The 25,564-nt window shown below is 32.5% G+C and overlaps 1 protein-coding gene across 2 annotated transcripts in view; it reads left to right on the top strand.

Moving 5' to 3' along the window:
- Positions 1–25,564, top strand: part of GRIK2 (glutamate ionotropic receptor kainate type subunit 2) — an 827,779-nt gene that overhangs the window by 275,221 nt on the left and 526,994 nt on the right. For both annotated transcript variants that reach the window (XM_031964481.1, XM_031964482.1), the window contains exons 3-4: positions 7,813–7,980; positions 12,402–12,659. In XM_031964481.1, the coding sequence (XP_031820341.1) occupies positions 7,813–7,980; positions 12,402–12,659 (426 nt within the window). The remainder of the gene's footprint in view (positions 1–7,812; positions 7,981–12,401; positions 12,660–25,564) is intronic.

Below are 25,564 nucleotides of genomic sequence, written 5' to 3'. Positions count from 1 at the left end.
CTTAAACTTCTATGTTATTTTTACGTTAGAATGTAAGATTTTTGAGAGTAGGAAAGGTCTTTTTTAAAATTAGTATCCTTAGCATTTAGCACTGTGCTTTGTATATTGTAAGCATTTACTAAATGCTTTTTCATCCATTGTATAGATCCAAGTCCTGGTGCCTCCTTGAAGGTTTCTCTTACTTAGTTTTCACTGAACTCCTTTTCCTTTCCAATAGAGTACAAGTTTGTATAGCCCTCATAGTCTGTCATAATTTGGCATTTACTGTCATTATTTACTATTGTGTTTTACTCATTTCTCCAACTAGATTAGACCCAAGGACCACATCTCTATTTCAGTGTTCTTGACAATCCCAAGCACAATACTTCAGATGGGGCTAGATAAATATTTGTTGCTTCATGGAATGATATTTCTGAGGTTTCTGTTCCCATTATGAAAAAAAGAAATAAGGCAACGAATGAGGAGGGTGTATGTCTTCTTACTTGCTCCTATTTATTATATAGAAATTAATTTTGGAATTATTTCCCAAGAATTCTGACATTTGTATCCTTTAAATAAAGTTTTGAGGGAAACAAAAATAATTTCTGTATTTCTTAATAGATAACAAATTGAAATTGACAAATTAATCATATCTTCTTAAAGTCAAGATTTAGGGTTATTTTAGATCATTAATCTTATAAAATTAGGCAATAAATGATAAAGCTGGAAGTATATGATTGTTAAAATGCACTTGGGTTTACCATTGATACCATTGGGGAGGGCATCAAATAAGTTTAAAGACCGTTCATTGTAGTGATTTTAGAAAATTGGAACATTCAGTGTATTTAAGAATCCTGCAGGAGGGATAAGCATCAATGAAAGTATTTGTAATCTTAGGAGATGTATATATTCAAAGTGAGATATGCATTTTTGAAAAGATAAAACTTAATGTATCTTGCTCCCTATCAGAGGAGTGAAAATTGTAAACTGGTCAAAATATTTCTCTAGAATCATATAGTTCTTAAAGGTGCATGACAGTTATGGGGTGAATTTTATCTAACATATCTTGTGAACTCTGTAAAGGTAGCAATCTTGTCTTTGAATACTGGATGCTTATAGAAAGCTATAGAACTATCATGCTACATAAATAGAAATAACAGCTTTAAAGGAAATTATTATTTTGTAGGAGGTATGTAGCACAAAATAAATATTATTTGAAAAGCTATATTAAAGGAGAAAAAACATGAGTCAAGTAAAAAAAATCCTTCAGGTTCAGAAAAAGGTGAAAAAATTTGTTGCTTCACTGAAATTTTCTATAGCAGTTTTCTGAGCTACAGCTATTATTTTGGAATGAAAACAGTCAATTTCATTGTCAACATTGCAAATTTCTGGCCAAAGTGAATTTTAGATAAGATTGTTTTCTAAACGAGGAGATTCTAATTTTGCCTTTAAAAATGGCAATATGTTTGTTTGTACATATATACACATGATGAGTTGTCCTGTGCCAGCATCTCCCATGTCTCACAATTGATAGTAAAGATGTTCACATAGACCTTGAGAGTGTCTTTGTATTAGTTCTATTCACCCTGTGAGTACTTGCCTTGTGCAAATTCTGTGTAAAAGTGTGCCTGCATCAAAGGAAGTATATTACTGCATGAAAAAAAGCAGAATCAAAAGAGGGTAAAGAAAATGAGCTGCACAAATTTCAGAGACATTTCTATCCCAAATGTTCTAAAGGATTGCTGTGTCCAATCTGTGGTAGAGCTTTTGGAATTCGAAATGGACTGATCAACTACAGCTGAACACACTTTGTGCCCTGACCCCAACATTCTAATATCATTAATATTCTTTGAAAATGAAAGATGAACAATGTGCGTACATATCCATAGATATGTATATACATGTATGTTGTATGTATTGTATGTATCATTGCATATATTGGTTGTAAAAAATGGGAGATGCTGGCATTGGACTGTCCAGGCTGTTGTGCCCACATCAGAGTACCCTGTGCTCTATGAGCAAAACAGAATTGCAATAGTGCAAAGGAAAGAGGAGATGCACAAATTTAGTCATCTCCACTCCACATTATGAACTCCAATGTTCATAAGGACTATCTATCTGTGCTTATCCTGTTACAGAGATTTCTAAGTTTGTATTGGTCTGATCCAACAAAGTCAGGTACATTATACCTTGACCCCAATATAGTGATACCATTTTATTCCTCTTGGAGAATGAAGTACAATAGCCACAGCAGTCTCCCATTATTTTATTTATTTGTAAATAGACACTTGTGCCTTGGATAAGTACTTTATCTGCATACATCATCAAACAAGCATTTTGAACATGTTGGCAAGATAGACTTTGAAGAGGTAATTATATGTTTTTAAAAAGCAAAAGAAAACACCTTTTCCCAAACTATTTTTGTGGCATTGTAAGGTTTACTTGCATAGTGGAAGGTTACATATAAAATTGCCATGTATAAAAATCTTAATTGGATAAGGAAGAAAGATGATACACTATAGCTATTGCTAGAGTTGAATGGAGGTGTGGTGAATTATATGTAAAGCATGTTTTACTGGTTGCATTTGCAAATAACACAGCAAGAATCAAAATTGACCATATATAATGGTCTCTGTAATAACTGAGAAAGTAAAAACTTTCTATTTTTATTGAAAGTAGTTAAAGCAAACTTAAAAATGCTCATTTGACTATGTGTGTGTGTGTGTGTGTGTGTGTGTATGTGTGTGTGCTATGTGTAAAAGTTGATATTGGAAAGATCTTTTATACTGCAAATCTATTGATGGTAATGCTATTTCAAGAGAAACTTTCAATATGTAAGTAATTCAATTTTAAAAGAAAATTGTATAAAAGGTCACAGACTTCAACTGATGTATGAACTGAATAGAATTCTACAAATTACTAGTTAAAATATGACCCTTCATGCAATTTGTTTTTTTGTTTTTATTTTTTATTAAAGCTTTTTATTTACTAAACATATGCATGGGTAGTTTTTAACATTAAGTTTTGCAAAGCCTTCTGTTCCAAATTATCCCCTGCTTCCTCTCACCCTCTCCCCTAGATAGCAGGTAGTTCAATACATGTTAAATATGTTAAAATATATGTTAAATCCAATATATGTATGCATATTTATACACTTATCTTGCTGCACAAGGAAAATCAGATCAAGAAGGAAAAAGAAACAAGAGAAAACAAAATGCAAGCAAACAACAGAAAGAGTGAGAATGCTATGTTGTGGTCCACTCTCAGTTCCCACGGTTCTCTCTCTGGGTGTAGATGGCTCTCTTCTTCACTAAACTATTAGAACTAGTTTGAATCATCTCATTGTTGAAGAGAGCCACATCCATCAGATTTGATCATTGTATCATCTTGTTGCCATGTACAATGATCAGGTTCTGCTCATTTCACTTAGCATCAGTTCATGTAAGTCTCTCCAGGCCTCTCTGAAATCATCCTGCTGGTCATTTCTTACAGAATAATAATATTCCATAACATTCATATAGCAGAATTTATTCAGCCATTCTTCTATTGATGAGCATCCATTCAATTTCCAGTTTTTAGCCACTACAAAAAGGGCTGCCACAAACATTTTTGCACATGTGGGATCTCTTTGGGATATAAGCCCAGTAGAAACACTCCTGGTCAAAGGGTCCTTCATGCAATTTGTATATGTTTGTGCGTCACCAGATAATTGCTTATAACAAGAAATATAAGAGGCTAGAGATGATTTTTAAAATTTAGGAGAATAATCCACTTTATCTTAAAAACACACAGACCATTAAAAAGGAATGCTTTTTATAAAATTTATGGAGATTTAGGTGCAGAAGTCAGAGTAATTTTGTTATTGTGAAACCTACTGTCTCACGATAAAATACTCAAAAAGGTGTTTAGGATAAAATAAGAAATTGTCATTTTCTTAGTGATAATAAAGATGAAGCAAATACATTTCTAATAAAATTCCCTTCTGAAATGCATATTTAGTGAACATATTTTAAAAAGTGAATTTTCTAAATCAATGCAACACCAGATTTGTTCTCTTATCCATAAAGTGACAGCATTTATATAAAAAATGAGATCCATAGATAAATTAATACAATTATGTGTATGTATTTCCCAACTTAAAATACCTGCTAGCAAATAAAATAAAAGAAAGAACATATTAATCATTTTACCATATTTTAGAAGCAATTTTCACTTTCTTTTAATCTAAATATGAATAGAAAAGGACCTCAGATGTTATAAATATGACTGTTGATTTTTGACAGTCCATATCAAGAAGAAAGGTTAATATATTTATTTTGTAATAGTATACCAAAAAAACCTAAAAACAAAAAACAAACTTCATTTTAGTTGTGAATAAGAATTCTCAATATCATATAAATAAATTTCATTACTATTTGAAACACCTAATTTGTCAAAAATTAAATTTATTTTTGGATTTTATATGAAGAAAAATATTAATTTAGACCAATGGTTGTAAAAGAATTGAGAGGTGCTATGATCAGTGCTATATTTTGAGAAATTACTAAAAATACAAGAAAATGGAATATAGAAGAAATATGGAAATTATTCATTGAAAAAAACCTAATAAATGTTATGTGCAGAATATAATGGAGGATTGGAGATACAGATAATGAAAAAAATAGAGAAAGAACTTCTGCCCAACAAGGGCATACATTCTAATTGGGGAAGGCAACACAGAAGGATGAACTCTTTGATTCTGAAAGTTGCAGGGATAGTGAATATGACTATAGGACAGGAGTTTGATATACCCTATTGAGGAACAATAGCAAGTTTATTTCCATAGTTCTCAAACTAGAAATGGGTATGTGCCAAGCTAAGAGGTGATTGTGACAAAGAGTATATACTAAAGATAAGGGAGTTGAAATCATCTCAACTTTTGCTAAATATTACAGATTATAACTGCCTTACAATATTTTATCAGATTCAGAAGATAGGAAGATTAGGAGCTGATATAATCAATAATAAACATTGATAATAATATCAATAATGAAGCATATAATATATATATATACATATATGTATGTATATATATATATATATATCTCCCTGTGCTAAAGATACAAAGAAAGTCAAAAGGTAATCTCTTTTCTCAAGGAGCTCAAGTTCTAATGGGGGATTACATTAATGAGGAGATAACATGTAAATAATAACATACAAATCACATGGGTATGTATGTGAGATATATCTGTGCAAATATAGGATATTAAGTAGAAGGAAGGCTTATATGTTCTAAATTATGTATGTGTAGAATAGGATATTTCTCAGTGCCCCATTTACATTTAGGTTCCAAATAGATATTTTAATCTGGATTTCCCTTTTAAAATTATGAATGCAGCATGCACAGCATCTTACCAAGCACACAAATGAAAATGGAATAAATAACTGCTCCAAAACCCACTTTAAAGGATTAAGTGAGTGAAAGAAGTGTTCATTCACAGCTCTCAAACAAGAAAGAAAGAATTGAAAGGAGGGTGTGGTTAAGCACTCCTCCTGGAAGAGCATTAAGTGGAATTGTGGAAGACTTCTTCCAAAAGGTGGGATTTTAGCTTTAGTTTGGAGGATACAAGAGAAGCCAGGAAATAGATGGAAAGGGAAAGATTCCAGGCATAGGGAACATTCAGTGAAAATTCTGTTGGGTAGAGAGGGAATATCTTTTGTGAGGAACAATAAGGAGGCCAATATCACTGGTTTACAGAGTATGACTAAGGGAATAAAGGTAGAAAAAGACTAGATGTCCGGTTATCAAGGGCTTTAAAAGATTTTATATTTGATCCTGGAGATAATAGAAGCCAGAGGAATCCATGCAATGAAGGTCAGTGGTGTAGTGTAGTCAAATCTGTTTTAAAATTAAGCAGCTAAGTGGAGAATGGATTGTAGTAGAGAAAGAATTGAAATGAAAAGACTAACCAATAGGCTATTGAAGTCCAGGTGTCAGCAGATGTGGCTCTCCATTAGATAGGTGACATAAAAGGAAAGGGGATGCTTAACAGGGACATTATGAACATAGAAATGGCAGGACTTAGAAACTTGTAGGATACAGAATGAGAGGGAAAGATTTTGAGCCTAGGTGACTGAAGATGAATGCTCTTAAAAGTAATAGGAAAGTTAGAAAGAGGGGAAACATCATATCTATTTTAAACATATTGGTTTTAAAATGTTCACGGGACATGAAATCAAGATGATTGGACATCCAATTCGACACTTCCAACTGGAAGTGCTAGACTGAAGGTCAGGAGAGAGGTTATGGCTGGATAAAGCTGAGAACTATTAGTATAGAAGTTATAAGTGAATTCATGGGATCTGATGAAATGACTTCATATTTTGGATTGTATTCATCACATTATATTGTATTCATCTTCACTTATCTGTATCTTCTCTCTGTCTTGGAAAGTAAGATTTTTCAAGTAAACTAATAGACCCAGAGCCCTATGATAATGTCTTCTTTATATTCAGAACTTAATACTTAGTGAATTGAATTAAAGAATATGGTGATAATCATGCTGATTGAGAGAATACTATGTATCATAGGACAGATTTTTAAGGAATATAAATATTATTAAGGAATATAAAATCAATTAATTAAAAGTTTTTAGATACTTTACACAGTAATGTGTGATACATGCAGTAGGATTTTGCATTAAAAACTACAATATTAAAATCTTCAAATCCTGAAGATTCTTTAATTTCTCAAATTTTTTTCCTTTTAAGGTAATTTTTTTTTTTTGCAAACAGAGCACTGAAATGCAGTTAAAAATGAATTTTTTGAACTTTTCATTCCCTAAGAATCATGTACACTTTTCCAAATTAATGTCAAATTTTAAATTATTGGATATACTTGACTATATTTATATAAGCAGGCAATTGTAATTTTCCCTTTTGTTTTGTCATTAGTATGAATTTTATATTAATCATTTCCATGTCAAATTTTAGTTATTCAGCAAAATCTGTATATATACATTTACTTGGGTCATGGGTAAACAGTTAAAAAAAAACCTTAAAAATGTTAAAATATTATGCCACAGTTTCCTTTAATTGTTCTGCCTCAGTTTCCCTAAATTGTTCTGCCTCAGTCCCCCCTGGTTGAAATTCCCCCTTCCTGACCATTAGAACTGGTATAAATTAGGGTTGGGAATTCTGACCATTAGCATCCCAGAAGAGCAGATGGCTCATCTCAGATACCTAGCTGGTACCCTTTATCTCTACTTGCAGACTTCCAGTCTCTAGCTTGACTACCTACTTCACTCCCAACTTATAGGGATTTATGATCCTTTCTGTCAGAACCGGATTTATAGTCCTTTCTGGAAATTCCCACTCTCAATGCTCTTACACCCTGCCTCCCCCAGCTTTGTTTCCCTGATACCTGGAGCCTATAGGAATCCTTGGATTCCTTAATGCTTTCAGACTCAAGTCTCATTCAGTCTGGTGGGGTCAAGATGGATCCTATTTTGGCCCCAGACAATCTCTCTCTCTCAAATAAAATATTAAAAACTCTCTAATCTTTATCTTGTCTCAGTTTCTCCAGCATTACAATATGTGTGTGTCATAATCATAATAATCATAGCAGTAGTAATTATTAAGCCTGACAAAATAATATTTTGATGATCTATAATAGATAATTTTGACAATGTATGCTTATCATTTATAACTATAATGATAAATCAAATGTCAATTTTTAGGGGAATATGCTAGCATTCAGTAATATAATTTAAAGAATATTTAACAGGCACTAAAATATGTATTTATTTCCTTTGTATTATTAAAGTTGATCATTCATTTTTTTCTTATTATCAGGTGGTATTTTTGAATATGTGGAATCTGGCCCAATGGGAGCTGAGGAATTAGCCTTCAGATTTGCTGTGAACACAATCAACAGAAATAGAACTTTATTGCCCAATACTACCCTCACCTATGATACACAAAAGATAAACCTCTATGATAGCTTTGAAGCATCCAAGAAAGGTAATTTGGCATTCCTTTTTTTTTTTTAAACTTTTATGTTTTCTAGAGCTAAAGTCTATAATTTTGGCTAACAATTTTCTTAATTCCAGTTTGTTGGTAACTAGTTAGGAATATAGACTATTTTTATCTTTATTAAAAATCTCTTCGCATGATACAGAATGACAATATTTTAATTCAAGCACTATTTAAGTGATATGGATTGATAAACTTCTGAAGCCAAATTCATTTAAGGCCAAAAGGAATATTTCTTATGGCTGCATAATTTACTTAACCAAAACTAAAACTAAAGTGGGACTAAATCTGAAAACAAGGAGCTCTTTCTCAAAACAATTTATTAAAATAATCAAATTAACTCTCTTCTAATTAAAGTTATACTTCCCGTTTGATTAATAATATGTGTATTAAAATGTTCTTTTTAACTTATCTTGCTTTCCCACCCCACCCCAAGCCTCAAAAAATACCAAAATCTAAATTATGTGTACTGGCTAACTTTTTCAAGAGCTCATGAATTCTTTTTCAATTGTCAAATACATTATAACTGTAAGCTATTATATCCTCAAATCTGTGCTTATAGTTTTTTTTCCAAAACCAATTACATTGTAACTATGATCTTAATTTATCTGTTTTCCCATCAAGCATCTCTTGTTCCAAGTGATTTTGTAAAGTTGAGAAAATTAAAAATTCTGTAATGTCCTTGAAACTTTGAGATGAATCTTAAAAAAAAAAAAAACTCAAACAAACCACAAGCATATTATCTTTCATGTCCAATTTAAAAAAAAAGTTTTTTCTTTCTATTAATAGAAATGGACACTGGTGAATTAATTAACATGGTACAATGAAAGTTAGGAATATGAACGAAGTAAGATACGTTTTATTGACGAGTATAGAATATTTTATGCCTGCATTATTCATGTTTGTTGTGAAAAAAGGTTTTGGTCAAATATAAAAAACTCTATAATTCATTATTATTATAATGCTCCACTAAATTTTTTTTCCAAAATCATACTGGGATATGGTTATAACTTTGGGTTTCTAAAGGCTGTGTCAGAAGAGTATAAGATATAATAGCATAAGATATTATTCTGCTGGACAGATTTTGAGTGCAAGACAAGTGATGGATCATCATGTCTAATGTCTAAGGAGGATTAGCTACTTAGATTCAGGGAGCTTTATCTTGATTTTAGCTACAGAGTGATTTTGGAAGTAGAAATAGCAACTGTCAAAGGCTGTGATCTTCATTAGTGGAAGGAGTACTTACCCTAATAAAATAATAGATCACTTTAGTATTGAAGTAAATAGTATCATTGCATTTGAATTTCATGTTCTAAGGCTTTATTTTGTGAAAAGAGAAAAAAAAGGACATTGGGAGTATGATGGAAAAGATAGAAAGATTGCCTTCAATTTAAAGTGACCTGGGTTCAAGTCCCATCACTAATATATACCAACTATATATACCAAATCATTCCAGAACTTTAGATAATTATTTGAGATCTTCACATGCAACTTGTTTTGATAGAGGGAGTTTCCTCAGCTGAGAATTTCCTGTATTAGTAAAATCACAGGTCTAGTCCCTTTCCAAATCCCTAATCCTATTTAATCTGTACATCTAAATATAAAGGAATAGAAAGGAGTTCACATTTTCAACTACTTAATTAAAAGAATGACATTTTAATAGGTCTTTGAAATTTGCAAAGTGATTTGCATACATTATGTTATTCTAATCTTATGACAAATGATATAGGTCAATATGAGATATGTGGCATAGAAGGCTATTACAGATATTATTATCCTCAATTTAGAGAGGATAAAACTGCTTCAGAGAGGCTGTGTCTTTTTCACAGCTGAGTATCAAAGGGGAAATTTGAATATAGTTCCTGCTGACTATCCACTGTGCTACAAAACTACTGAGTCACGAATCTGAGTTTCAATATTGCTATTTCATTAAGTAACTAGCTAGACTTTACTTTCTATTGACAAGTATTAAAAACTAATAAACTCTTCCACAGGATATGGGCTATTGCAATGTTGCTTAGTTCAAAATGCTTTATATAGATTTTGCCTTTTTTGGAATGCTACTTTTAAGATATTTCATAAGTTAGTAATGGAATAGAATCAAAGATACTTCAGTAGCATTCTTAAATGAAAGTATGTATTGCTATTTATATATTCTTGTGTTGATCCAGGCAATCTATTCAAACTATGCTTATTAGCATTAATGGAAGTTGTATAAAGGCTCCATGTTCCTCAAGGTGAAAAATGTGTCCTTTTATTTGCAACCAACTAGTGTTTATCAAAGCCTACATTTTGTCTGCCTTCAGAGTTCATTTTAGACATTTCAAAACCACTTTTGTGTGATGGAAGGTTTGGAGGGCTACAACCAGAGGTTAAAGGTTATATTGAAATTATTATATTTGTCCTCATAGCTGCAATTATCAGGCTTACACAGGAAGGCTGAAAAATTTGACTAGTGACATAGTTCATAATTATCTCCATTAGGGAAATGTAAATGTAAAACATGCTTAGACAAATTAATCCTAGAAAATACTGAGAGTGAGTAGAGATGAAATATTAATGAATCTTTTAAAATATTTTTCCTTTCAATATCAACCTCAAAGCAAGCCTGAATATTATCAAATAGAAAATGATGCTATCCAGGCAATACTTAAGGAAACTAAAGCAACAGATGATAAATACATCAGATTTTCAAAATATTAGACATTTAAAACCTTTTTCAAGAATTCAAAATTCACTAGTAATAAAAATATGGCATGAATTTAGTCTGATAATAAGTAAAATCTCAATCCTGATTTTAAGAAGGAAAAGATCATGAATTAAGTCTCACCCCATGGATCTCATGTTGATTAGAGATGTGTGGATTGGGGATTAATATAGAGAAGGATAGTATAGGAATCAAGTGTAACATTGTGTCTGAAATGTATGGGTACTCCATGAAAACAAATGGACTAAATATGAAGTTTGTAAAACAATCCAAAAATTGCATTAACTATCTCCATTCAGTAATGCAAACAAATTATGCTATATTTTAAAGACGAATAACTCCAAGGTTTTTAATGTTATTTTTTTCACCCTAAAAATCTTTTCTAATGATATAATGAATCATTTCATTCATTAAATGAACCTTTGAATACCTAAAAATTTAGCTTTTTAACTGAAATATTCTTATACTAATTTCTTGGGGAAATTTTTGTCAACATGCTGATTTATAATATTTTCAGCCTTTCTTGGTTTTCATTTTGTTAAAAATCTGGTGAACACCATTTATTTTTAACTCGACTAAGTGCAAGGCTAGTTTTTAGTCTATTTAAACTTTTCATTTAGACCAAAAAATTAATAAGTATTTTTTAACAATAGCATTTATTAAGTACTTACTCTGTTCTAGCTAGTGTGGTAGGTACTGAAGATCCAAAGACAAAAAAAAAGCAATTTCTGTTTCTTCCTGAGCTTGGAGTAAGTACATTCAAGTAGCTTGAAACCTTCTTGTACATAAGAGTTGGTTAGTGATTCTGGAATCTAAAGTTTTATGGACTCACTGAGTATACAGTCTACTTTTTTTTAATTAGAGAATTGTCTTCTTCTACAAAGTCTTTCTCCATCTTCTTCTATTTACCTTTATATGGTTTCACATTATCCTTAGATGTGTGTTTGAATTCAATTTAACATTTCAAACAAAACATAAATTCCCAACAATATGTGGAAAATTAGTGTACCTCAAACCCAGAGCAATTGGAGCATTCCTGCTAAAGATTGCTAGTGCAGCAAAATCACTCACTTTAGGGTCTAACATTTGGATTGACAGTCCACATAGCCTTACGATCTTTGGGCAATTGTCACTATTCAACCACTACCCTGTGCCCTATGGTTGAAACTGTATATCTATTGATGCTCACATGTATCTAAGGGAAAGTATATCTATCTATCTGTATGTCTATCCATTTATCTATCTCTATCTATCTATTTACATACACATACATATCCATTTATTATATACATGCACATATATCTCCATATATACATATATACAGCATAATATATTGTATTAATTCAAAATAAACAATGCATCTATAGACTAGAAAATTATAAATAAATATTTGATGATAATGTAAAATTCGCACTGGTTAATACTGAATTTGGATGTTTTTGAACTCACTTCTTTTTCTCTCCTTTGTCTTCTTTCAAAGTGACTTGCAGAGGATTTAGTCTGGCTGTATTAAATCCCCATGTACAAGACAATAACAATGAAAAAGTAGAAACAAAATTAATTCAATTAAAATAATATTTAAAAATTATTATAAGCAGAATATTGCAGAATTTTGCCTTTTGGCTCATGGGACTAATGCTATATCTGCTGGCACATTGGCTTCTCTCCTCTCATCATTGACAGACTTCTATCTTCTCTTCAGCCTGTGATCAGCTGTCTCTTGGGGTAGCAGCCATCTTTGGGCCTTCACACAGTTCATCAGCCAATGCAGTACAATCCATCTGCAATGCCCTGGGGGTTCCCCACATACAGACCCGATGGAAGCACCAAGTGTCAGACAACAAGGATTCCTTCTATGTCAGTCTATATCCCGACTTCTCTTCTCTAAGCCGTGCTATTTTGGACCTGGTGCAATTTTTCAAGTGGAAGACAGTCACAGTTGTATATGATGACAGCACTGGTGAGTTTAAATAGCTTTTGTTGCAGATATGTTTTTTATTTATGGACTTTTTAATGTAAAGTTTTATTCAGTTTGCAATTTGTAAGCATTGGTCTTTTGGTAAACCATATTAAATGAAATCCTCCTGATAAGCAAAGAACTTAGTAAAGGAGAAAGAAAACATGTTTGTGTCATTTAACACAAACCACAGAGTCATACAATTGGTTTTATGCTTAAAGGGTTCTTTGAAAGCAGTATTTTGCATATGTAAAACAACAACATTAGTATTCTGGTGATACACAAGATACTCAAGATCATATTTTGATTATTTTTCTAGTTCTGTGTTACACATTTTAAGTAGGACATTGATAAGCAAGAGAATCCAAAGGAGTATAGCTATTATGTTTAAAAGAGATAAGGAATATACTATGTAAGGATTGTTTGAAGAAGTGATAGATGCTTAGTTTGTTGAACAGGGTTGAAGGCAAAACTCGGAGCTATGGATAGACACTAAAGAAAAGTGGATTTAAGTATGATATAAGAGGAAAGAAAATTTTAACACATTAAGAGTTGTTACAAGTGGAATGAAATGCTTTAGGAGGAGGTCTTCAAGTGAAGACTGGATGACCACTTGAATATGTTGTTAATGGAGATCGTTTTTTAGGATCAGGTTGGGGGTGCCTTCCAATTCTGAGATTCTGTAATACATATTTTGGAAAGTTTGATGTCAATGTTTTTCTCAGAGATGTATTTATTTTTATTAAGGGAAGGTTTCTAAAGTGAAAGTATATGACTGGCTGTCATTGGACCACCACATCTAGCCACATTCTTACTCTGCTATATCCTTAACAGTTGGACTCTTCATATGCAAATAATATGAAAGGAAAAAGTGTTATGTCCTGCTTTCTAAAGCTCCCAAGCTGGGGTGACAAAATGTACTGTTGCTTTCTAGAGTCCCAACCCGGGGTGATTAAATATTCCTTGCTAGTGGAGAAGTGATGAGGCCTGACCTCCTTTTAGAATTAAGGAAGAAAAGCCCCGGTAAGACTTTTTAGTCAGGGTAATTGAATGGGCCAACACATTAAAGGGCCGAGCTAGTAGACTGATGAGAGACTTAAATGCCTGTTCTGACTACAATCCTCTTCTCCATTTGAAAGTTTGTCTCCATGACATCTCACAAGATCAATACCTGCTACAACCATCCAGAGGTGATAGTGCTGCTTGCATTCCTCAGTGTGTGGACCATGCTGTGGGGGGTGGGGGGATAAAAACAAAAAAATGGGGAATTCTTGAGGGAAAAGTTAATTCTCTGAGAGCCTCCACAACTGTGGAACATAGCATCTGAAGGAGTTGCAGGACAGCCTTTGCTGACACAGGTGTTATGGACTGGGAATGAGATAAATTGGAGGCAGAGGGAAGAGGAGAGAGGTTGGACAACGCCATAGCCTCTCAGTCAGAGAGGTCAGAGAACAGCAACTGCCTCTCAGTCTCCTTGTATCATCCTCTCACAAGAGGAGATCCATTCTGGGTTGGATCTCCAGCAGCCACTGTCAGGTGGCTCCCATGTATTCCAGCAGCTCTCCTATGTATTCCAACAAAAAAGAATAACACATTTTGTTAAAATATTTATGTAAAAGACTCACTTCTTATTGATATCATTTTAAAGGTCCATAATAGTCAATCTACCAAAAGGCCTTCTGTTATATATTGTAAATTGGAGACCTTAATGAATTTTTTCTGAACATATGCTAAGTAATTTAGTCTCTGCCTTTTTGTAGCAATATTCAATCTATTGTTTTATATTTGATTTGAAAGGCTATTCCAAGATGCAAGTAGTTAGTTAAAAATTCACCCTTAGTCATTCAAAGTCATTGAAGCATCTGAATAGGATGTTGAATAATAATAAATTAATGATGAATTTGACTTGATTTAAAGTACTCATTTGGTTATCAATGTGATGGGATAGTTTTATGTTAATCTTTTTTTTTTAATTTGCCCACAGAATATTAAAGAATGGCAGTAACAATAAGAATTTCACATATTACACTTATAAAAATAACTTAACTGGTATAATAGAAGATCAGAAAGAATAGTCCCTGAAATTCCCTTTCTACTTTCAACATAAATTACTATGGTGCCTACTATGTTAATATAGGAACACTGATATAAAATGTAACATATGTATGATTTTACAGAAACTAACCTATTTGCAAAAAAAACTGACTTAAAAAACTAGTAAATGGACTCTCTTCATGAGAAAGTGGTTTTATTTAAGATTTTAAAACAATGTAGCAATGTAAGAAAAATTTATTGAGTTAAAAACAAACAAAAAAATTACTGGTATTCTAAGTGTTTTAAAATAATTTTAGAAAGTTAAAATGGAAATTTGGGGGCCTTTTGAAAGTTCATTTAAAAGTTATTTAAAGCTAGAATGAATCTCAGAGTCCAGATGGTCCAAATCTATCATTTTTCAGAGTAAACTGAGGTCCAGAGATCTTAAGTGATTTGTGCAATGTCACACAGAATGTGAGTGGCAAAGCTTATGCTCTTATACTATATTTAGTTTGTTGTATTCTTACTTCATGCTATGAATTAAATTTTTCTTTACAGTTTGACAAGTCCTTTCTGTCTATTTACAGATGAAAAGTCCATTTACAAATAAGTTTTATTTTTTTTCATGTGAGCCTTAACATAAACATACCCACATACTATTTTGCATAGGACTTATTTTTTTTCTGTTTTAATTTGATTTATGTAAGTGTGAATAGTTAAATTTGAATTCAGAAATGTATATCATCTACTTTGTGCTAGACACTAGGCTTACAAAACTAAAATAGAACAGTTCTTTCCTGCTATTGGAGGACAAGTAAACCATGACCACGGAATAAAAGGAAGATTTTGTTATTATTGTTGTTCAGTCATTTTGATGAGGGGTACCCTGAAACCCTCCCTCTAAAACTCCTTCTAGAAAGTCTCCTTGAATCCTGGCCTCTGTAAAAAACCCTGCCTGAAGGAAATAGGATAAACAACTTCATTCTGTTATTCTGAGAGATGGCACCACCCCCACTGATAACACTTACTACTGATTAAGCTCTCCATAGAGGAAAAGATTAGTCTACAGATACTCATTCAATTCCAAGATTATTTATTCTTTATTCCAGCTCAAGCTGCACCCAGCCCCCATCAAGAGCAACCTCCAGCTTATAGCCAAGGCCTCAATTATAAAATGAGCCAATTTGGGTCTCAGTCATTGCAGAGGACCTAACATGCTATGCCAAGGAACCTCTCTGGCATAGAAGCAATCCTCTGCCCGCTGAAATGATATTCTCTTTCAGTGTTACCCTCTCTTTATCTTTCTCACCTATATCCCTAACAAGACTTTATACCTCTCTGTTGAGATTTCTCTGCTAGAAACTCTACTTCTCTGTCAGGACCTTGCCACCAAAGAATTCAGTCTTTCTATTCATGAATAGCAAAAGCTGACTTCCCAAAGCCAATAATAAACTTCTTTTACGAGTCTAGCTTTTTGGGTTTGTAAATTCTTTTATGAAGGACCTCTGTGTTGCCCAAAGGGTGTTCCCATCACTCTCTACCCTGTGCTGAATCCTAGGAGAACTTAGGGGAGCCAAATCTCTTCATTTGGTTCCCTGAACCCCACACCTGCCCTTAACCTCATCATTTAACTCCCTGACCATCAGGAACCTCATCAGTTTCAGTCATATTCTCCTCTTTGTGACCGCATTTGGAGTTTTCATGACAGAGATTACTGGAGTAATTTGCTATTTATTTCTTCACTTCATTTTATACATGAGGAACTGTGGGAAACAGAGTTAAGTGACTTGTCTAAAATCACACTGTGTGTCTAAGCTCAAATTTGAATTCAGGAAGAAAACTTTCTGACTCCAGTCCCATCCACTTCACTTCCAATTTTTTTTTTTAAAACATGTTCAAATTAATAACCATTTTGTGGTGGGGAGAACATATATAAAGTGGAAAGTGTCCTGGTCTAAATCTGAATCTTTCCAAACATTTAAAGTTATATTTGTATAAGGTTTTTTCCCCCTGATTTTAGTTAATATAAATTTTTTGGAAAACGAAAGACCCTAATTACTTAAAATCTTTTTTAATGTCAATTTAAAAGAACATCTTAAACACCTCTAGCTGTAGCCATTCCTTGAAAACTGCTCTTAGAAAAAAGAAGCTTGCTAAAATCCTATTTACAAGTGGATTGTAATTTGGTGTATCCAATTGTGCATATTTTCAGCATTTTTTGTAATTAACTAATTGCATGATAGTAACTAATAGCATATACATTTGGTTAATTGAACCCACAATTGCCCTCTTTTAATTTAAGTAGTCCATTTTAATTTAAGGCCAATTATAAGTAATCAGCTGGGCTTGAAGTGTTTACATATAGATTTGAGCCTAGGACAGGAAGCAGAAACACTTTAAAATGAGAGTCTAATGTATTTATCTGCTCTAAGGTTTCCTATTTTCCTCTCTTCCTCTCTTTCTTTACCATTCCTTCCCCTTCCCTTCCCTCTTCCTCATTAAGGAAATAATGTGGCCTTCTAGTTAGAGTATGGGCTGTGCAAATGAATACCTAGGGTTTAGTTTACTCATTTGGAAAATATAAGGACTAGATGACAAAGTTCTCTTATGTTTCTAAATCTATATTAGTTTAATTTCTAAATCTATCAGTTAGCTTAGTTACTTCTAATCAAAATAAATGGGTAAATGGAATAGCAGTTTGTCTTTGAATTGAAGTATACAATTGGACTTAGTGGGAGGGGAAGACAAGTACAACCATGGGAATAAAGGGTGATATTTTTGTTCTTGTTCACTTATTTCAGTCATGTCCCACTCCTTGTAATGCCATTTGAGGTTTTCTTGGCAGAGATTACTGGAGTAGTTTGCTGTTTTCTTTTCTCATTTTATAGAAGAGAAACTGAGGCAAATAGGGTTAAATGACTTGCCCAGAATTACATTGTGTGTCTGAAGCCAAATTTCAACTCAGGAAAATATTTTTGTGACTTCAGTTCTAGGACTCTATCCACTACATACCTAGATGATTTTTTTTAAACCATGTATTAAACTTGATGACTATTATGATCAAGAATCTAAATGAATTCTAGACTATATGTTTTGGATTGATGCTAACACTTTGATAAACCATTGTACTTATATTTTCCCTATCTCCTTTTAAAAGCAATTTATTGTATTCTACTCATTCCATTTTACATTCTAATTTATTTTGTTGAGTTTTCCAGTTTGTTTCTTGATAATTATCCATCTATAAGGATTTTTTCTTGTCAACAAAAATCACATCATTCTGCATAGATATAATGAAATTATATGTTATAATGTTGGAGCTAGACAAGCCATGAAAAATGATATGAACAGGATATGGTCGTTTTTATAATCATTAGCATTTGTTGTGGTCTTGGATGAATGCTTTTGAGCATCATAAAAGCCTGTTAGATCTCTGAATGATGTCCAAAAAAAGAAAGAATTGGCTTCAGAAACAAAATCATGTTTCTGTCAATCACTGAGTAGCATAGGACTTATTTTAAATTTGAACTAGAAATAAATTAGAAATGTGTTATCTTGCAAACAGTCTCAATTCTGAGTTGTAAGCATTTTCTTATAAATCACTACACTTCAGCTTTGTTTATAGATCAAGCACTTCCTTATAAACTAGGGATGTTTTTAAATTGTTTTTATTTATTTCTAAAAAGTTTTATAATATTAGAATATAATATAGTATAAAGTAATTTTAGTGGCATTAATTAAATCATTAAACTTTTAAATTTGGGGGGGGGGACTATCCCCAATGTGTATAATTGTTTTCTTTTTGACTTTTGTTATAGCCTTGTCTCTACACTAATGTCCTATTTATTTTAGCATATCATTGACCTTGGTTTCTAGAAGATTTTTTCAGCAGAGTGTAAGTATAAAGGGAAAGTTTTGAATAGACACCCAGCATAGTGCCTGTTGTTTGAGGTCCAGGCTTATTCAGTGTGGAAAAGCTCATCTCCAAAAGGAAGAATACCAGTAGTTACTTTGTTTAATTTCTGTAAACCATGAAAGCAGTATATTAAAGTTTATGTTGGTATATGTTGTACCCTACACTGATGAAAACAATAATTATTTAGGATAACAAACTATCTAGATTTGCTAGTTACCCATAGATAAATCAAAACACTAGTGGCATTAGTTTGACAATTCAGGGGAATCCATTCTGAATTACTTTAGAGTAGTGACCCTATACTATCATTTTGCTTTGATTGTTCTTGCAAAAGGAATAAGACTAAGAAAGGAAAGTATGCTTTAAATGCCAAATGATGGAGAGGTAAGAATTTTTAAAAATTTCATTTTTAAAAGCTCTTTCATACTGATTTTTTTAGTGGAATAGAAAAGTGAGGCAAAGTCAGGGATGTAGAAATTATCACCAGTTCAATGTTGATATGGATCAAAAAGAACACAGATTTAAACTTTATTAACTTAGAGGTCATTTAGTCTCTCCCTTTATTTTTTTAGATGAGGAGAATCCCAGAGAAGTTAAGTGATTTACTTATAGTCAAAAATCTAGTAGAGATCAGAGCCAAAGTTCAAATATATATCCTTAGATTCCAAATCTTGTAGTTATTCCATTGTACTAGATTACTGCCATGGTAGTGGGAATTAATTGGGGGTGGTAGCTGGTAGATATATTATCTGTACTCTGTTATTTTATCACCAAATTCAATTGCTAGCAAAGTTCTTGAAATGGTCCTACATTGTATTTATAACTTTAATATTTGGGTTATTTAATCTAAATAATTTGCCTAATTAATTAGGAAATGGTGAAAATCACGAAGGTTGTACAATGATGACAGCATGAGAGACACATTTCACAGATTCAAAAAATCTTGGAGTTGGAAGGGCCTTACATGACATTTGTTCAGCTCGTAGATGAATGACAACCCCCTTTTCAACATCCCTCACAAGTGGTCATCCAAGCTTTGTCTAAAGACATAGAGTAAAAGGAAAACTACCTCTATAAATAAAACATTCCACTTTTATACATTTATAATTATTCACAAAATTTTCTTCATAGGAACCTACATTTATGATTTCTATACCTTGGCCAAAATGATTATGCTTCATGTTATGCAATGATATTTTTCTTTACAAAAGTTTTAATTATGATAACCTTATATCAAAGAAGTCTTAGGGAGAAAGCTAAATTGATAGATGGAATTAATAACTAATAAAGAAATACCAAGCATTTGAACCGACATTATGAAACTTAGTAGCTTGATAGGGGGAAAACATGGGGAAAAAAGTGAAAGCAGTGTTTATTTTCAAAATAATCAACTGGAGATGACTTTTCATTAAATGTCAATAAATGAGTTTTAAAGACTGAATATAGACAAGTTACTAAGTGATCCATTTGAGTTGGTATCAGACTGTACAATGTCAGATGATGGTAAGCATTCATTTTCTTTTTTGAGAGACTTAAATTTAGACTAAAATGCATTTTTAAATTCACATTATGGCTTTTTAACAAAGGATATTCACTCAAGAATACCTATTTTTGAAAATAATATTTCTCAGTATTATGAGATATAGAATCAGATAATTTTGATCTTATTTCAGGGGGTGGGGGAAATTTGGATCCAGGATGATTATATGTTATACTTTCTAAGTACAGTGTTTCAAGTGCTATGTTCTGTAATTCCAAGTGCAAATACAATTAGCAATTATGTGTTAAACCTAATTATTTGCAGATAGTTGATTACATAGTTTGGTATATTAGTGTTCCAAGAAGGTTTCAGCATCACTGGTGCAGTAATGGCTGAACATAGTTTCTTGAGCAAATTAAACAGACTTAGGAAATTAACTGCAATGTTATTTAAGGTGTGCTAATTACATAGCAGAGAATCTTTATCAATGTAAATATATAAATATATATATATATATATCTATATACACACACACATATATGTTAATTTTGTTTTAAAAACCCTATGTGAATTTAAATATATCTTCAGAAATGTACTAGATGTCTGACCCTGGGCAAGTCATTTAACCTTTGCTTCAGTTACTTCATCTGCACAATGGAGATAATAAAACAATTGTCCCCCTTCTGCACCCTAGAATTATAAGGATAACATAAAATAATATTTTAAGGCACTTTGTAAATCTTCAAGTGCTGTATAAATATAAAATATAAATATTATATGAATATATTACTATATAAATATTATTTGTAACAAGAACAAATAAGTTAAATTATTTAAAATATTTGCTTATATTAAGGTAAATATAAAATTCCAGACCAACAGAAATAGAGACCGAATCCCTCTAGGAAGCAAGTACCAAAAAGGGAAGGAAATAGAATAAACCTATATTCAGCACTTACTACAGACCAGATACTAAGTGCTTTTACAAATATTGTCTCATTTGATCTTCACAACAACCCTTCAAGGGATCACACTTAGTAAATGTCTGAGGTTTGCTTTGAACTTCTCTTCCTGACTTTAGGCCCTGTGTTCTACACTACCTAGTTACCTCTAAAATGTCAAATCAAGTTAGATTAAAGAATGATAGAACAACATTGTTGGCCCAGTCTTAGCTTTGCTAATTCTATTGCCCTATCAGAGTTATTCTGTCTTGTGGTCGACAATGTCAGGGTCCGTTAGAGAGGAAAAGAATTTTTTTTAAAAATGTGAGAAATAATTGACATGTTTAGCAAATAACTTTCCTAAACTCATTGAAGATCTATAAGAATAATTATTTCTACAGATATTCTTTATCTTGTAATCAAAGTGTCCATGCCCCTATTTCCCTACCTTATCCCTCAATTTCCTGGTCTGTAAGAGTTCCTGGTGTATGTGGGAGGGAAGGGTAAGAGGGGGAGAATTGGAGGCAGGTATGTGTGGGCAGAGGCAAGGGGGATTAGCCTCTATGCCCCCCTAAGATTTCTTCTTATTCTACCTTCTGCACATTTTGGGTTTCCTGGGGGAGGTATGCATGGGTGGGCATAGTCTTGAATTATACAAGATGCAAAAGTGTTACATACTTAGAAAATAGGAAGCTCTAAACTTATTAATTAAAAATGTCAAGTTCTGCAAGTAAAGGCATATATATATATATATATATTACATATATATGTGTGTATGTATATGGATATGTGTATATATATATATATATATGTATATATGTGTCTATGCCTCTAAAATGCATTATATGTATGTTCCTCTATTTCTATACATACACACAGACACACACACACAGACACACACACACACACATATATATACGTCTATACATATGTTGAGGTTGAAGTCTAGCACCAAATGATGGGGTTTGGGACCAAATGATGAGTTTTGGGTAGCAATTCTTAGTTCAAAATATGAAGCAGAAGGATCAAGGCACATGTGAAGAATTTACAATGGCTTTTTCATTGCCAAAAGATACTTTTATATATGAGAAATGTTTACAAGCAAAATGAAGAGGTAAAGTAGACATCAGGCATGGTTAGTATGAGATTGATTTGGGAAAACATATAGTTAGCAAGAAAAAGAGGATTCAATAATTAACAATAGAAAAAACAAGTTCTTGTGGAACTCACAATTTGCCAGGAGAAAGAGAATATGCCAATGGAGGGGAGTATACATTTACTGGCAGGCTAAATTCACAGAGAAGTTTAGCACTCTACAAGAGTTAGTTAGTTATAACAAGGAAAAAAAAACACCATAAACCATGAGAAGAGGTGAGAGGAAAGACACCATGAGGCAGAAGAACTATGTGGCATGATAACTCCAATAATAATTAATGAAAAAAAAAATACAAAGAATGGTGGCCTAGCAGTGCCAGACCTAAAACTATATTATAAAATAGCAGTAATCATTTGGTACTGGCTAAGAAATGAGTGATACATTAGTGGAATGGATTAGATATACAGGACAAAATAATCAAGACCTATAGCATTCTAGTATTTGATAAATCCCCAAACTCCAACTTCAGGAATAAAAACTCACTATTTGACAAAAATAGTGGGAAAACTGGAAAATAATGTCAGAAATTAGGCATAGACTTACATCTCACATCCCATACCAAAATAAGGTCAAAATTGATACATGATTTGGGCATAAACCAATACCATAAACAAATTAGGAGAACAAGAATTTACTTATCAGATCTCTGGAGAAAGGAGGAATTTATGACTAAATAGGAACTAGAGAACATTATGAAAGGCAAAGTAGACAACTTTGGTTACATTAAATTAAAAAAGTTTTGCACAAACAAAACCAACAGAAACAAGATTAAAAATAAAGTACAAAGCTGGGAAAAATGTTTACAGCTAGTATTTCTGATAAAGGCTTCATTTCTAAAATATATAAAGAAATATGTCAAATTTATAAGAATATAGATCATTTTCCAATTGATAAATGGTCAAAAGGATATGAACAGACAATTTTCAAATGATGAAATTTAAGCGATTTATAGTTATAAGATAACCCCAATAAGGAATTAGCCAAGATAATACAGCCAAGGCAGATTTATAGAGGAAATTTAACCTATGGAGTTTGACATCATAACTTGACATTCTGATTGAATAGGTGAGGTTTCCAAGCAGTACGCTTCCCTGCTTTCCTTGGGAAGAACTGATTGAGGTTTTTAGGACCAAATGGTTGAAGTTGGCAATAATGTTGGGGGTCAGATGAATTCATAATGGCCATTCTCTGGAGAAGAGGTTACAGAAAAAAGGAAAAGATATAATAGACACTAGGAATGGGAAATATGAAATAGTATTGGGAGAGCATATAACAATTAACAGTTGGAAAAAATCAGTTCCTTAGTGGAACTCACCCCATGAGATTAGAATATGCCCTTAACTGATAGGTTAAATTCTAAAAGGTATTTAGCACTCTAAAAGGAGAGGGGGAAGAGGAAAGACACCAAGAGGTAGAGTGCCATGACTAGTTGTAACCCAAAGGGGGTTCAACAAAGATGGTGTGAGCCATGGACACATTTATAGGGGAAATTTAACCTTAGGGATTTGCCATAACTTGGATTTCTGACTAAACATAGTAAGGTGGGGACATCCATGACCTCTACAGAGATTAAAATGATCCCCATTAGTGACCTTCTTGGTTTGCTTCAGAAAGTAATTCCATCATTACTTCAGTCTTTCTCTGTCAATTCCACCTAATTACTCTGGACATCATCAGACATCTTATCAGTATCTCCAGCTTTCTCTGTCAATCCTATTTAGTTACCTCATCACATTATATACATTGTCTATCTAAATCTATTTCACACACATAGAAAATAGTTAAATTTATTATTTATAAAAAATATTAAAAAACTTATAAAATTTATGAGATTAATCTTTTGGGACAAAATAAAATATAAAGTTTTTCTCTTGAGGATTATATAACATTTCTCAAGTAATTTAAGACTTTTAAGTGTTAGTAATATACATTAGCATTTCTCTTACTATATTTTCAGCTATTTCTCAAATTTTTTTGAGTTTTAGAAATAAAGATTTGGAATTATAGGAGGCTGTATAGAAACCACTGTGTTTTAGATAATAGCTATATTTGTGTTACTTTAGTGATTTTGTAAATAAATTGTGAAATTATTTAGAAATTTAGGGATAACTTAAAACTAGTTTAAAATACACGAGTTTTTAAAAAAAGTATTTTAACTTCCATCTGTCCTAAAGATATTTAACTTATTTGCTTACCACTCACCCTTTCTTTTTATTTTTTATTTATTTTTTTATTTTTTTATTTTTTTTTTTTTTTTGCTGAGGCAATTGGGGTTACATGACTTACTTACCCAGGATCACACAGTTAGAAAGTATTAAGTGTCTGAGGCTAGATTTGAACTCAGGTCCTCCTTACTTCAGGGTTGGTGCTCTATCCACAGTACCACCTCGCTGTCCCATCACTTGGCTGCCCGTTATCCTTACTTTTGACTGCATGATTAATTTTTTTCATCTTTCTGAAAATGGAAAATAATATACAATATTCATAACAGTTTCATTATTTATATCCATCTCTTCCTCCTAAAAAGAGGATCAGAATTTTCTGGGGAAATTTCCTAGTAGAATGATTACCATAAAAATGGTTGAGAAAATTATAGGTCAAAGTTATTTCCTCCAACTTGGTTTTGCTAATCCTGTTTTATGTCTAAATTCTACCAATTTGCTGAAGCTTACTGCTTTCTGAAGGATTATAATTCTTTACTATCTATCTGATCAATGAAAAAAGCCTAAATATGTTGGAGAAAAAAGCAGTATTGTTGTAGGAAAAGGTTCCACAAAAGAAGACTTGTCTTGGGACTTTTCTCTGATAATCATTTTGTAATTTCCTTGTAAAGGTTGGAGATTTTTGGGGCAGCTAGGTGGCACAGTGGATAGAGCACCAGCCCTGAAGTCAGGAGGACCTGAGTTCAAATCTGATCTCAGACACTTAACACTTCCTGGTTGTGTGATGCTGGCCAAGTAACTTAACCCCCAATTGATTCAGGAAAAAAAAAAAAAAAAAGAAAAGGAAGGTTTTAAGTATTTTTAACCTGTTCTCATTAAATGTTGTATAATCTGTATAAACTCCCAATTCAACAGAATTTATGGTCCTCACTCCTAACCTGTCAGAACCGAATTTATCATCCATTGACTATTGCTCTAATCTCCGCCCCTTCCCATCCCCCCTGCCCCTCCCCCTCCCCTGCCTTTTGTTTCTTCTGATCACTGAAGTCATATAAAAATCCCTGGAATTCTTTACTCATTGCTGTATTCTTTGAGATGTGAGCCCAATCCAGTCAATTAATCTAAACTCTCCAATAAAATATTAAAACTCTGTAATCTCTATCTTGCCTCAGTTTCTCCAGCATTACATTCTGGAGGCCCCAGCGAGACATGAGATCCA

The sequence above is a fragment of the Sarcophilus harrisii genome, chromosome 4, assembly GCF_902635505.1.
Source record: "Sarcophilus harrisii chromosome 4, mSarHar1.11, whole genome shotgun sequence".
In the NCBI taxonomy this organism is placed as follows: Eukaryota; Metazoa; Chordata; class Mammalia; order Dasyuromorphia; family Dasyuridae; genus Sarcophilus; species Sarcophilus harrisii.
This window is presented reverse-complemented; position numbering and strand designations above follow the sequence as displayed.